The 13,573-nt window shown below is 47.4% G+C and overlaps 1 protein-coding gene across 1 annotated transcript in view; it reads right to left on the bottom strand.

Annotated features, from left to right (window-relative positions):
- The window catches only part of LOC142473895 (tetratricopeptide repeat protein 5-like), a gene marked incomplete at its 5' end in the record, with an annotated part of 40,807 nt that overhangs the window by 8,361 nt on the left and 18,873 nt on the right, over positions 1 to 13,573 (bottom strand). Inside the window, 3 exons of the mRNA XM_075580830.1 lie at positions 8,794 to 8,938; positions 9,454 to 9,641; positions 10,126 to 10,272. Coding sequence (XP_075436945.1) covers positions 8,794 to 8,938; positions 9,454 to 9,641; positions 10,126 to 10,272 — 480 coding nt within the window. The remainder of the gene's footprint in view (positions 1 to 8,793; positions 8,939 to 9,453; positions 9,642 to 10,125; positions 10,273 to 13,573) is intronic.

The raw sequence follows: 13,573 nt of genomic DNA, 5'->3' as shown, positions 1-13,573 counted from the left end.
TACCTGCTCCTCACTAACAGCAACCAAGCTACCTACCTGCTCCTCACTAACAGTGCCACTATCTGCACCACTAGTCGAAGCAAGGGCCTGCTCAGTGAGCTCTAAACCCCTTTCAAGATTGCCATTGTCCCTCAATATTGCAAGCTGCCTCTTCAGATCAGCAATCTCTGACTCTAAAGAGACCACCGCTCACACTTCCCACAGCGGTATGCTCCTTGGAACAGCTGCTCCAAGTGCACATACATGTGGCAAGATGTGCATTGAGTGGCATTTTCAATCCTGCTCATTCTAGCAACGATGAAGTTTAGAAGTACTAACAGTAAACTGTACTTCAATATACTAAACCTTGTTTAACCACTTCCTTGTTCTAACTGCACACACTTTAAACAACCAGCACTTCAAATCAAACACACAGATCAGTACACGCAAGCTCAGGATTCGTTGGTAAGTAGCTGGGAGATTGTGAGGATTCGCCATCCTGGCGGTCGCAGACCGTCTCCTCACCTCAACAAACCTTTTATGACGGATACCCAGCATGCGCTGTTCCATGGTCCCAGTGCGCGGACCTTGCGCACTCCGTACAACCACCCGCGGATTCAGACCCCGCCCCATCACTGTCCCACAACGTGGATGTTCGGACAACCTCCCTGATGATGTGCAAGTCCGGTCCCGCCCTCTGACCTCCGTTACGCGTGCGGGTTGACGCGCGACTGGCTCCGCCTCCTCTGGTATCAGGAATCGGTGTGGAAGTGACGCGCAACCTAAACTCTGCCCCCTGGCTTCCATGACGTGCGCAGGATGGCACGTGCGAGCAGTTCCACCCTCAACCCTGATTGGGCTGCATCATAGGGCACACCTTTGTGCACCAGCAGCCAATCGAATTACACTTCCTGGTGCTGGCTATTGGAGGCTCCTCCTTTATATACCTTTACTCTGCAGTCAGTCATCGCTGAGCAGTCACTGTGACGCCGTGCCTTTCCACATCCTTGTTGCTTGTCCTGCCTTGCGTGCTGTTAACCTCTTGTTGCCTGAACCATGCTAGCTCTTTGGACTCCGCTTCTCTCTACTCCTCATCCGGCTTGTACGACGATTCTCTAGTCTCCAGTCCAGACCTTGGCCAAGTACTCCAACGATCAAACATTCTCTTATCCTGAACCTTGCAACGTCCCCCGGCTACCCGATACTCTCCAATCCTGAACCTGGATACGAACTACAACGATCCAAAACTCTCCACTCCTGAACTTGGCAAGTACCTTAACCATTCTTCAATCTATAACCCTTACCTGGCTTGAACGACTACTCTACATCCTAGGCGCGCCCGCGTGGCTGTGGGTCGGCGTTATCCAATCCCCTACCTCAGCACTGTGGTTGCGCTTCGTTTGTGGTGAGTGTGACGGTAACTTTGTGACAGGCTATAATAATACTACACCAAATAACTGGGTTGAACTGAACAAGGCTTAGATATAATAAAGTATATTTATTCCTTAAATAGGTGAACACAGCAATATAGTACAATTAACAGGCAAGAAGGTAACACTTACTTGGGGATGGGGGATGAGAAGCATCAGATAGCAATTCTCCAGCAATCAGGTAACAATCAAGATGGTATTTGAAGACCAAGGATATAGGGCTGACCACAGTTTATATATCTTTGTAACCCTATCCTTAACATTGAGTACAGGCTATTGGATAACAATTACCTGTATCCAATCTTTAACGTGGGACCACAGTTTAACCCATGCCCCCCAGCTAGTTAGCCCATGCGCACTAGGACTCATCTCATTTCTGTAGCCCCACATTTAAATCAGGGATGCCGGCCAGTCTACCAAATGGAATATCTGGCAGGATCTGCTTTGTTTGTAAGTGTAAGATGTGACACTCACAAACCACTCCAGTTTGACGCTTCTCCGCCCTCAGGTAAAAAGTGAGGGTGGCAAAACCTTTTGATCAGTACTTAGTCTCTAGACATTGGGTCGCCCCTCTGACCATCTGCTTCCCTTTGTGCCAAGGAATCTTCGCAGGTTTTTATCCCCGTCTTGGAATGCAATATTAAAGGTGAAACATAAACATATTAAAAAACCCGGTTCTGTTGGGTCCAGCGGGTCCAAACTGCCCAGTTCTCATTGCCGGTACCGGGACACCATATGGTCCACGTTTCAGCCCGCTGCGACCTTCAGAACCAGAGATACACAAAAACTACTTAAACCGTTTCCTATTTTAATACAAAACTCTCCGCTGTAAATTAAATCACGGTTTTTCACTAAATCACCATTGAAAACAACGGGCTCTGTCGCCATAGACTTTCAATGGTAAACCGCCGCCTTTGAAGTCTATGGGGTTTCTCCGCCATAGCCGGTCAATGGGAACCGGCCGCAATTGAAGTCTATGGGGAAAAACTCCCGAACCTTTAAGGTGGTCCATACTCCGTCAGGTTGGTCAGATAGGGTCAAGGATGGTTCTGCAGCCATGCCGGAGCAGTGACTACAGGTACCCCAAACCCTAGCCCTCTGGACCCTCCAGAAGCGGATATGGGCTTATGGTCTATAGCTTTTCTGGCTTAGTCGTTTTCTTGTGCTGCTTCTGCCGCCGCCATTGGAACCTATTGCGCGACCCGCTCTACCAGCACAACCTGTTCCGGGGGTCCTGGATTCAAGGACACGGTGGTGGTCGAGTGAGGGGAGGCCTAGGAACTAGGGGCAAAAATAATTTTATTTCTCGGTGCCCTAGAACCTAAGATTCCCACGCCACTTAACGTTGAACTTGACTAATCAGTGATCAAAGCTCTTTTTCAGACATTGTATCCGCTTTGCGGTTTTGCGGTTTGGACGGCTGCCAACTCGTTCCTGGAAAGCGCCGTCGAGGAATCTCCATTGAAGTCAATGAGCCCATTGGCTTACAATGGGAAACCGCCGCTCCTCCTCTCGAACGCCACCTGCTGGTCTTCAAGGGAAACAGGTCCAAAACAGCTAGATCCGCCATTGAAATGAATGGAGCTTCAATGGCGGCCTATGGGACCCTGCAAAATGGTGCCTGAAAAGGCGGGAAAATTAAACAAAGAGCTATAATCACTATACAACTATTAACCGTTGCCCTCCCGGATGGATCCCAGTGTGTGTGTGGTGCAGACACTGACATAATAATAAAACATGGGAACGGGACCATAAATTTTCATGATATAACAAGGTGCAACCCACATTCCTGTACTGCAGTCCAGTTAACCCCTTGTCTCCCTGGTGAGGTCAGGGGGTGGCCATATGGGGTGCAACCCCTTTAATACCGGGCCAAACCCTCTCTCCCTCTACAGTGAGCTATGCGTTACAGCAGGGGGGCGCAAACTTTTCTCCCTGCACCCCCCTGCCGGCTGTCCCCTCCCTCCCGCGCCCCCCCAACCCCAACTTACCTGCGCTCCGGCGTAATGACGTACGTTGCCATAGCAACGTGACGTCACATGACCTTGCAGCGTCATTTTGACGCCGCGTTGCCATGGCGACGCAGGGAGGAAGCCACCGGAGCCACGGTAAGTTAGGTTTACAGAGACCCTGCAGCTCCCCCGGCACTTAATTTAAGTGCCTTCGGGAAGCGCGCGGGGCCTCTGTAAACCCCGCGCCCCCCGTCGGCAGTCTCGCGCCCCCCCAGTTTGCGCACCGCTGCGTTACAGTATGCTCAGCCACACATACTTCGACCCCGCTGAGGTAGGAAGGCAAACCATGCTTTCTCTTCAGGAGGACTTTCACACTCTCGTGCTTTACAGGAACCACGTTCCCCACTTGTACCTGCTGTTCCTGAGATTTCCACTATTACCGCTTTGCCTTTTTCCAAAGAAGCTCGCTTACCTACTCCCAATCGCTATGGGGGTGATTCTCATGAATGTCGGGGTTTTTTGAATCAATGCTTTATACAATTTGAAATTAACCCTTCACGCATCACAGCACCCCGCGCCAAGGTGGCGTATATCTTCTCTCTCCTAGTAGATGATGCTCTCGCCTGGGCATCTCCCATCTGGGGGCGAAGAACCGATCTCACACAGGATATCGGTGCCTTTGCCCGGGAATTCCGGAAAGTATTTGATACACCCGGTCATAAGGTATGTGCTTCCTCTGCACTTTTCCATGTCTCCCAACACAGTCGTTCAGTCTCCAAATATGCTCTCGAGTTCAGAACTATCGCTGCTGAGACCGACTGGAACGACGTAGCCCTGGCTGCAGCCTTTTGGCAAGGTTTATCGGAGACCTTGAAGGATGAACTGGCAGCCTATGATCGTCCTAACGATTTGGAGGAGCTCATCATCGCCTCCTGGAGAGACGTTCTGAGAAGGTTCACCATCGTACTATTCCAGCACGGTCCCATCCTTGTCAGATGAGCTCCACTGAGGCCTCTACCCCAGATACGTCAGAACCCATGCAAATAGGAGGTACCAGCCTATCCAAATCTGAGTAGTTACGCCGCAAGACCGCTGGCCCATGTCTTTACTGCGGGGCTTCAGGACACTTTGCCTATTTTTGTCCCCAAAAGTCGGGAAACGCAAGGTTCCCATGAGTCCTAAGGCAGTCTCATTGGGAACGCTTTTTCTATCCCCCATCTCTACTGATAACCCGTCTCGCATTCTTGTCCCCATTACACTCTTCGGGGAGGCCTTTCAAGTATCGACACTTTATTTCATCGATTCAGGTGCCGGAGGAAACTTCATAGATCAAGCTTTCGTGGCACGCCATCGGGTTCCTATCCGTCAGAAAAAGAAGCCCATCGCCCTTGAAGCTATTGACAGAAGACCCCTGGAACCAGCATTTATCTCCCTGGAGACAAAGGTGCTACAACTCAGGGTGCAAGACACACACCTGGAAAAGATTCAATTTAATGAGATTCATACTCCTGCTATCAGCGTGATCCTCGGGCTACCCTGGCTACAGATTCACAACCCTCGGGTTGATTGGCTCAACAAGGAACCCATCCAATGGGTGACATTTTGCCATAAGAACTGCATTCTGGAGACAAGTAGTATCGGGGGTACCAACGTGTTCGAGGAGAAGGAGAAAGAGAAGGTACAATTGCCAGACGAGTACGCCGAGTTTCAGGACATTCGATAAGGTCCGATCGGAGGTCCTGCCTCCTCACCGCCCGTTCGATTGTCCCATCGATCTGCTTTCAGGCACTACACCCTCCAGAGGGACTTCTTATCCGCTGTCTATGCCAGAGACCAAGGCAATGAAAGAATATATTGAGGAAAACTTACAGAAGGGCTTTATCAGGAAGTCCACCTCCCCTGTGGGCGCAGGGGGTTTCTTTGTGAAAAAGAAGGATGGATCCCTATGCCCTTGCATAGACTATCGGTCCCTTAATAAAATTACAGTGAAAAAATGTTACCCCTTGCCCCTTATCAATGAACTGTTTGATCGATTACAAGGAGCTAACATCTTTTCGAAGTTGGACCTACGTGGTGCTTATAATTTGGTCAGGATCCGCCGGGGTGATGAATGGAAGGCGGCCTTCAACACTAGAGATGGTCATTATGAGTACTTGGTCATGCCATTTGGTCTGTGCAATGCCCCAGTCGTGTTTCAGGACTTCGTAAATGAAATTTTCAGAAACCTCTTCAACTCATTTGTAATCGTTATCTTGATGATATTATGATTTTCTCCAAATCTAGACAGGAACACATCTCTCACGTAAAACAGGTGCTCCTTCGCTTACGCCAGAACAAACTTTTCGCCAAACTGGAAAAATGTCGTTTTCATCAAACATCCACAACATTTCTAGGCTACATCATCTCTGATTCCGGACTTACCATGGATCCCGCCAAGGTTAAAGCCGTCCTAGAGTGGCCACAACCTACCACCCTGAAGGCTGTACAATGCTTCCTTGGTTATTCAAACTATTATCGGAGATTTATCCAAAAATTCTCTTCCCTTGTAGCCCCAATTACTGAATTAACCAAGAAGGGAGCGGGCCCTGCTTCTTGGTCTACTGCTGCTCTCCAGTCTTTCGATCGTCTCAAAAGCTCTTTTGTATCTGCCCCCATTCTCATTCACCCTGATCCCAAGCTTCCTTTTACCCTTTAGGTCGATGCCTCTGACGTGGGCGTAGGCGCCGTTCTGTCCCAAAGGAAGAATTCTCTATCCAGGTTACATCCTTGTGCATTTTTCTCGAAAAAAAATTATCCGGCCCAATACAACTACGACGTCGGGAACCGGGAACTTCTGGCCATGAAGCTAGCTCTCGAAGAATGGAGACATCTGCTTGAGGACACGGAAGATCCAATAACCATCCTCACGGATCATAAGAACTTGCTTTATATTGAAGGTGCACATCGTTGGGAGCCCGTCAAGCCAGATGGTCACTGTTCTTCTCTAGGTTAAATTTCATAATCTCTTACCTTCCCGGATCCAAGAATATTAAAGCTGACGCTCTTTCTTGACAATTCTCTCTGGAAGATAAGTCTGATGATCAGCAAAAACCCATTTTACCGCCCAAATGTATTCTCTCAGCCACTTCATTTGGAGCACTCAAAGAGATTGTCCATCAGCAAAGCCACATCCCATCTGGCATCATGCCTCCTCAGGACCGTCTCTTTACTTCACCACCACACCATAAGAAGGTTGTGGAATGGAGTCATTCGTCCAAATCTGCAGGACATCCCGGAACCAAGAGGACCTTGGACCTCATCTCTCGTACCTTTTGGTGGCCAAGTATGCAAAAGGACATAAAAGACTTTGTAGCAGAGTGCCCTACATGTGCCAGGACTAAAAACCCTAGGATACCTCCTGCAGGTCTCCAACCTCTACCAGTTCCGGATCGGCCATGGACACATCAGTCGATGGATTTCATCGTTGACTTGCCTACTTCCAAGGGGATGGACACCATTCTCGTAGTAGTAGGCCGTTTTTCGAAGCAGGCCCACTTCATACCACTTAAGGGTCTGCCCAAATCTCCCAGATTAGCCGACATCTTTATCAGGGAGATCTTCTGGCTACACGGTGTACCCCTGTAGATAGTTTCTGATAGAGGATCTCAAATCATTTCTCGTTTCTGGCCCTCGTTTTGCACTCAGCTAGGTATCTCCCTCCATTTCTCATCGGGATACCACCCATAGACCAATGGTCAAACGGAGAGGACCAACCAATCCCCTGAACAGTATCTTCGATGCTTTACCTTGGATTCTCAAGACGACTGGTCGGAACTCTTACCTTGGGCGGAATTCACCCACAATAATGCACGTAGCAGCTCTACTCTGGAGTCACCATTCTTCGTGAGTTACGGCTTCAATCCCTCAACTCGTCTCTCGTGTTCTACACCCAGGGTGAAGGTACCCTCGATGATGTTTGCACCGAGATTTCTTGGACCCTTTGCAATTTCCGAAAGGATCAATCCCGTGACATATCGTCTTGTTCTCCCACCTTCTATGAAGATTCCTTCTGTTTTTCACATCTCTCTGCTTAAACCGGTGGTACAGAATGCCTTTTCAGTTCAAGTGGTTCCTACCTCTCCCCTCATGGTTCAAGGACAACTTGAACACGAAATCCAATCCATCCTTGACTCTAAGATCTCCAGAGATTGGCTACACTATCTGGTGCATTGGAGAGGTTTCGGCCCGGAGGAAAGGTCCTGGATTCCGAGCCACCGAGTACACGCAGCCAAACTAGTTCGCATGTTCCATGCTAAATTCCCAGAGTAGCCATTGTGGAGCCGCCCGGAGGGCGTACGGTGAGGATTCGCCATCCTGGCGGTCGCGGACCGTCTCACCTCAACAAACCTTCCGTGACGGATACTCAGCATGCGCAGTTCCGCGGTCCCAGTACGTGCGCGGACCTTGCACACTCTGTACAACCGCCTGCGGATTCAGACCCCGTCCCCATCACTGTCCCATGACGTGGACGATCAGGCAGCCTCCCTGCTGACGCGCAAGTTAGGTCCTGCCCTCTGACCTCAGTGACGCGCGAGTTAGGTCCCGCTCTCTGACCGCCGTGACGTGCAACTGACTGTGCCCCCTCTGGTCCCCAGGAATCGGCAAGGGAGTGACGCGCAACCTAAACTCCGCCCCCTGGTTTCCGTGACGCGCGCGAGCAGTTCCACCCTCAACCCTGATTAGGCTGCAACATAGGACACACCTGTGTGCACCAGCAGCCAAATCGAATTACACTTCCTGGTTCCGCCATGGCTAGCTATTGGAGACTCCTCCTTTATATACCTTTACTCTGCAGTCAGTCATCGCTGAGCATAGACATTGTGACGCCGTGCCTTGCCACATCCTTGTTGCTTGTCCTGCCTTGCCTTGCCTTGTATGGTGTTAACCTCTTGTTGCCTGAACCCTGCTAGCTCTTTGGACTCCACTTCTCTCTACTCCTCATCCGGCTTGTACGACGATTCTCCAGTCTCCAGTCCAGACCTTGGCTAACTACTCCAACTATCAAACATTCTCCTATCCTGAACCTGGCAACGTACCCCGGCAATCCGATACTCTCGAATCCTGAACCTGGCTACGAACTACGACGATCCGAAACTCTCCCCTCCTGAACTTGGCAAGTACCTTAACCATTCTTCAATCTATAACCCTGACCTGGCTTGAACGACTACTCTACATCCTAGGCGCGCCCGTGGGTCGGCGTTATCCAATCCCCTACCTCAGCACCGCGGTCGCGCTTCGTTTGTGGTGAGCTACGCGTTACAGAGATGAGGCTTGGGGAGGGCTGGACAGCTTGGGCACAGAAAGAGTAAAGCAGGTATAGAGCAGTAGGAGATATGCCTTGCTGATCTCACCCTGGGGCAGTACAAAAGGGTGAGATACCCTGCAGGTCTTACCTTGCCTTTGTGCTGTATGTGATGATGCTTCAGCTGGGGTTCAGGGACGGCCACAGAGTCCCCAATAAGTACCCCCCAGCTCTCTACCATATTATAAACCATTACCGAGTAACAGGAGCCATCAGCATCTACCAAACCGAAGGTGCTATAAAGAGAGGAATAAATAGAAAAGAGAAATAAATAGAAACACAGAAATCATTTCACAATGCGCTAGCTCGAACCTTAATTTTCCAGCCAAACACTTTTTTGCGTAAAAGACAGAAAAAATACTATTTTACGTTGATATCTTTGATGCCTCCCAGCGAAATCAAGTATTGTGTTTGTGTGCATTTTGGCATGTACCGTACTGCAGGCCGGTCACATCACAAACAGGAGGGGGTTTAAAAACTAAACATGTAAAACTACATTGGTAAGTACCGCACATTCAGATTGTGCAAACATTGTAGTTCTTGCATGTCTCAATGGAACAGATTAAATTATGTTTAATAACCATTATTTCATTTCTTTACAGACACACAGTTTGACAGCAAAACCGTTTACATTTCAGCCTAAAAATTCAGCATGGGTAATACAAGCACTGCAAGCATTGGACATACAGTATAATCAACCAATGGCACAAGGCAGGTATATTAACCCCTTCACTGTCAAGAGCTCACTCACAATGGCACTCTTTCCTCTGGCGTCAGGCTGAACACAACTCTCCCAAGTACTATACAGCCAGGGTTCCTTCCAGGTTGCAGGGAACTGAGAGGTTTGAGCTGTAACCCACCAGAGCTTCCATAATGACCGAGTAATGCAGGGCTCAGGCTACTGAGCATATTCTGCAGCCGTTTCCCTCGTACCTTCCCCTGCAGAGGCAAAAGGCAAAGATAGGGATAAACATATATAGAGCAGAAAAGAGATGGGAGGTATACAGGCATATCCCGTTTTAAGGACACTCAACTTAAGTACACTCGCGAGTAAGGACATATCGCCCAATAGGCAAACGGCAGCTCGCGCATGCGCCTGTCAACACGTCCTGAACAGCAATACCGGCTTCCTACCTGTACCGAAGCTGTGCGCAAGCGGGGAGACTATAGAGCCTGTTACAAATGCGGTATTTACATCAGTTATCCACTTGTATGACGATTGCAGTACAGTACAGTACATGCATCGATAAGTGGAAAAAAGGTACTGCTTCACTTTAAGTACATTTTCGCTTTTCATACATGCTCTGGACTCATTGTGTACGTTAATGCGGGGCATGCCTGTAATTGAGAAGGACAGAGCAAGGACGGAGTTGTACAGACAGGAAGAGGAGAGCAAGCGGTCAGTAGCAGAGACAGGAGATACCTTGTTCCCCAGGAGGTCACACAGCCTGTTGAGATAATCGAGCAGCTGCTGCTCCCTCAGGACGGGCTCGGACCATGAGGGTTCCAGAGAGGCAGCTCGAGAAAAGCCTTCTAATGCCTCCCGATACTCCTGCTCATACTTACACAACTAGGCATAGGAGAGACACAACTATCAGTGACAGAGCAACGTTCTGCTGTTCACGCCTGAAAGGCATAATATACTGATGGGGCAATCCCACATTGTGGACATAACAGTTTATTTAAAACAGTGTATCAATGGAATTGAAGTTAGATCTTCCCTAAAGTAAGATTTTCATTATTTGTTTCTAATTTGTGTGCCTCTATAATCCAAAGGATTTCCGAATAATTATTGTTCTTTCCCGTTAGCTTTTTGAACTCATTCTGCGGTCAACATAAGACAAACAGAAGAAAAGGAGAAAGATCATCTCCTTGAACATACAACAACAGTTTACAAAAAGTCTCATCACAAAAGAGAATACTTAAGGATTGTAAACACCATCCAGGCCTTTGGTTGCTACAGAGTTGCTAAAAATCGTGTCTACATTTAACGTATTGAAATACCACTTCCATTAGCTCACTTTTGTCCTTGGAGGCCTTTTGAGAAGCAATGTTCTGCATAGTTTGAGTAATACTGTGCAATGTATGCTTAAAGGATCAATGTGCTGCTTATTTCTTTACCAAAATAAGAAAGTTCTATTTAGTGAGACACAAAACACTCGAGTTTACACAAAACACTCGAGTTTACTCTGACTAACGCTGCTAACACACCAATTTTACTTCATATAGTGTTTCCCATGGTTTAAAAGGTAAAGTTAACAGGTACAGTAGGGGGAGAAAGGGACTTTGTGGCTAATTATTCTAGGTCAACTTTCAGAAGTTTATGTGGTTTATTGCTCAGCAGCCTGTGCTGTGGACTGAGAAGAGGGGACTGAGAAGAGGGGGCTAAAAACTGCAGTATGCTACAACTAAGGCTGGGGTCATGGTGCCTTCGCCCGTGGAGGCTGGTCAGTGAGCAGGCGCTTACCTGGCCGTGGGGAGCGTGCCGAAGGGTGTCACGGAGCTGGTTTGCCCTCTTTGGGTGAACCGCTCATGTGACCGGCCTGTCGCGCCAAGAAATCAGTTTGAACTGATTTCTTGCGCAACGCGCGCCCCCTCCAGCTTCCGCCCACACGCTGCATGGACGCGAACACTGCCTTAAGGAAGACACGTCCGCGCGGTCTACTGTACCATGGCCCCAGCCTACAGTTAGTCTGAACAGACAGCAGATGGAAATCTACTTTGCTTAGGTTGTGAGAAAGGTTCAGAGGATATGGCAAAAAACTAGAAATATACTCACCGATATTTCCATTTCTTCAAATCCACCATGGCAGCCCTAACTAATGGGCTATAGTGCCTCTGGTTAGATGTGGTAGGACAACAAACTTCTGACACAGGTATAAAAGGAGGTGTGTCCTCATCCCTGGCCAGTTATCACTTAGCTAAGCTCATAAAAAGGAACAAAAAAAAGCTTAGGCAGTAGATTCCAAATAATTATGATGATAATAATCAGAATATTAATCATAATATGGGAGGGAAATAAGATAGAAAACAGGCTCCAGGGCACTCCAAAACGATCTGATTCTCTTCTGAGTGTAATGAAAAAACTGTGGTCCCAGAGTTGAGTAATAATGAAAAAATATTTATTGCAACATACAAAGGTGAACAATAAAATACCTCCCACCCGTTTCAACCAACAATTGGTCTTTCTCAAGGAGTAACAAACTGAGACAAACAAGCACTTTATATAGGTGCTAGACAATTTTAAAAAAAAATCACAAATCAGGTAGAATCAATTGTATTATCAAACAATACAATTAAGTATTGATTAAAATAAAAAAAACATGATAAGAGGAAACATACAGAGAAAGATCATAAACATGATCATATAGACCATGATACATATGAATTTTGGGCAACACACAAAAATATGGATACATGACCTGATTCACTGTCACTCTAGCTTATTCTAGTTCCAAATTTACTATTTTTGCTTTTCTATTCACATACAGTTTTATGTTACTCTACATTGTGGTTATGAACATGAAGAGCTATAATTTTCATGGGTTATAAATTTCTATTATAACTCAGCAGGGACTCTAGAGTATATTCCTACGGGTCCGATTGCTGTTGTCATTTTCTTCCTTAACCAGAGACCTTATACAGAGGCGGCACACTTTATTCGAAGTGGGCTAGAGCCGCAAGCCGGGAGGTTTCCCGGCTGGCTCGTTTCTTTCCCTCGGCGTGCCATCGATGCGCGGTCACGCTTCATTGGGCGCGTGCGCGCATGGCGCGTGTGCCCAGGGCTCCCCGAGGGAGCCATGGTGTCCCGCGATGTGGGGGATGGCGGTGGGGGGCTCCGGAGAGGGGAGGGGGAAGCCCTGATCGGAGGACCGATCCTCCGAGGCTCCGGCGCGCACCCGGGACACCTCGGCGCGCGCCCGGTTTCTGTTGCGGCCGAGACCGGGTAAAGGTAAGAATAAACTCGGCCGCAACAGTATGTGGGCTATTCATTATCATTGTGTATATATATTGAATGTCTTTTCCCTTGGGGTATAAATTATTATTTACCTGACATTCATTTTATAATTAATTTATCCTTTCAGCAGTTAGTATGTTTTCATTTGCTTATTGTTGTTTACATATAGAGTTATTCAGACCATGAGATCAGAAATATAGAATTGAGAGCTTTATTGCAATCCTCAGTCATTGATTATTGTTAGTGCCTGAGGTTATGGGCTTTTGTTTTGGAGCAACTGAATAACAGGATTATTTGATTCAGTCATTTCAATCATGTGTGATGCATAATTTACTACAAGTATCCATATTTTTGTTTGTTGCCCAAAATTCATATGTATCATGGTCTAGATGTTGATGATCTCTATCTCTGTATGTTTCCTCTTATTATCATGTTTTTTATTTTAAGCAATACTTAATTGTATTGTTTGATTATACAATTAATTCTACCCGATTGTGATTTTTTTTTAAATAGTCTAGCACCTATATAAAGTGCTTGTTTGCCTCAGTTTGTTACTCCTTGAGAAAGACCAATTGTTGGTTGAAACGCGTGGGAGGTATTTTATTGTTCACCTTTGTGTATGTTGCAATAAATATTTATTCATCTTTACTCAACTCTGGGACCACCGTTTTTTAATTACACTCAGAAGAGAACCAGATCGTTTTGGAGTGCCCTGAAGCCTGTTTTCTATCTTATATGCATTTGGCGTTCGGAGGCACCCTTACTGGGGGAGGAGTTTACACTGCGGAAGTGCAGTGCAACCTGACTGTGAAGGAGGGTGACTTCCCTGCTGTTCAGCCCATGAGTGAGAACCTGTCAGGACTGCTGTATTTCATTCCTGTAAGGGAGGACACTAGAGGGTATATCAAGCGGG

Source organism: Ascaphus truei (genome assembly GCF_040206685.1).
Source record: "Ascaphus truei isolate aAscTru1 chromosome 13 unlocalized genomic scaffold, aAscTru1.hap1 SUPER_13_unloc_2, whole genome shotgun sequence".
Lineage (NCBI taxonomy): Eukaryota > Metazoa > Chordata > Amphibia > Anura > Ascaphidae > Ascaphus > Ascaphus truei.
The sequence above is the reverse complement of the archived record's forward strand: the minus strand, read 5'-3'. Positions and strand labels throughout refer to the sequence as shown.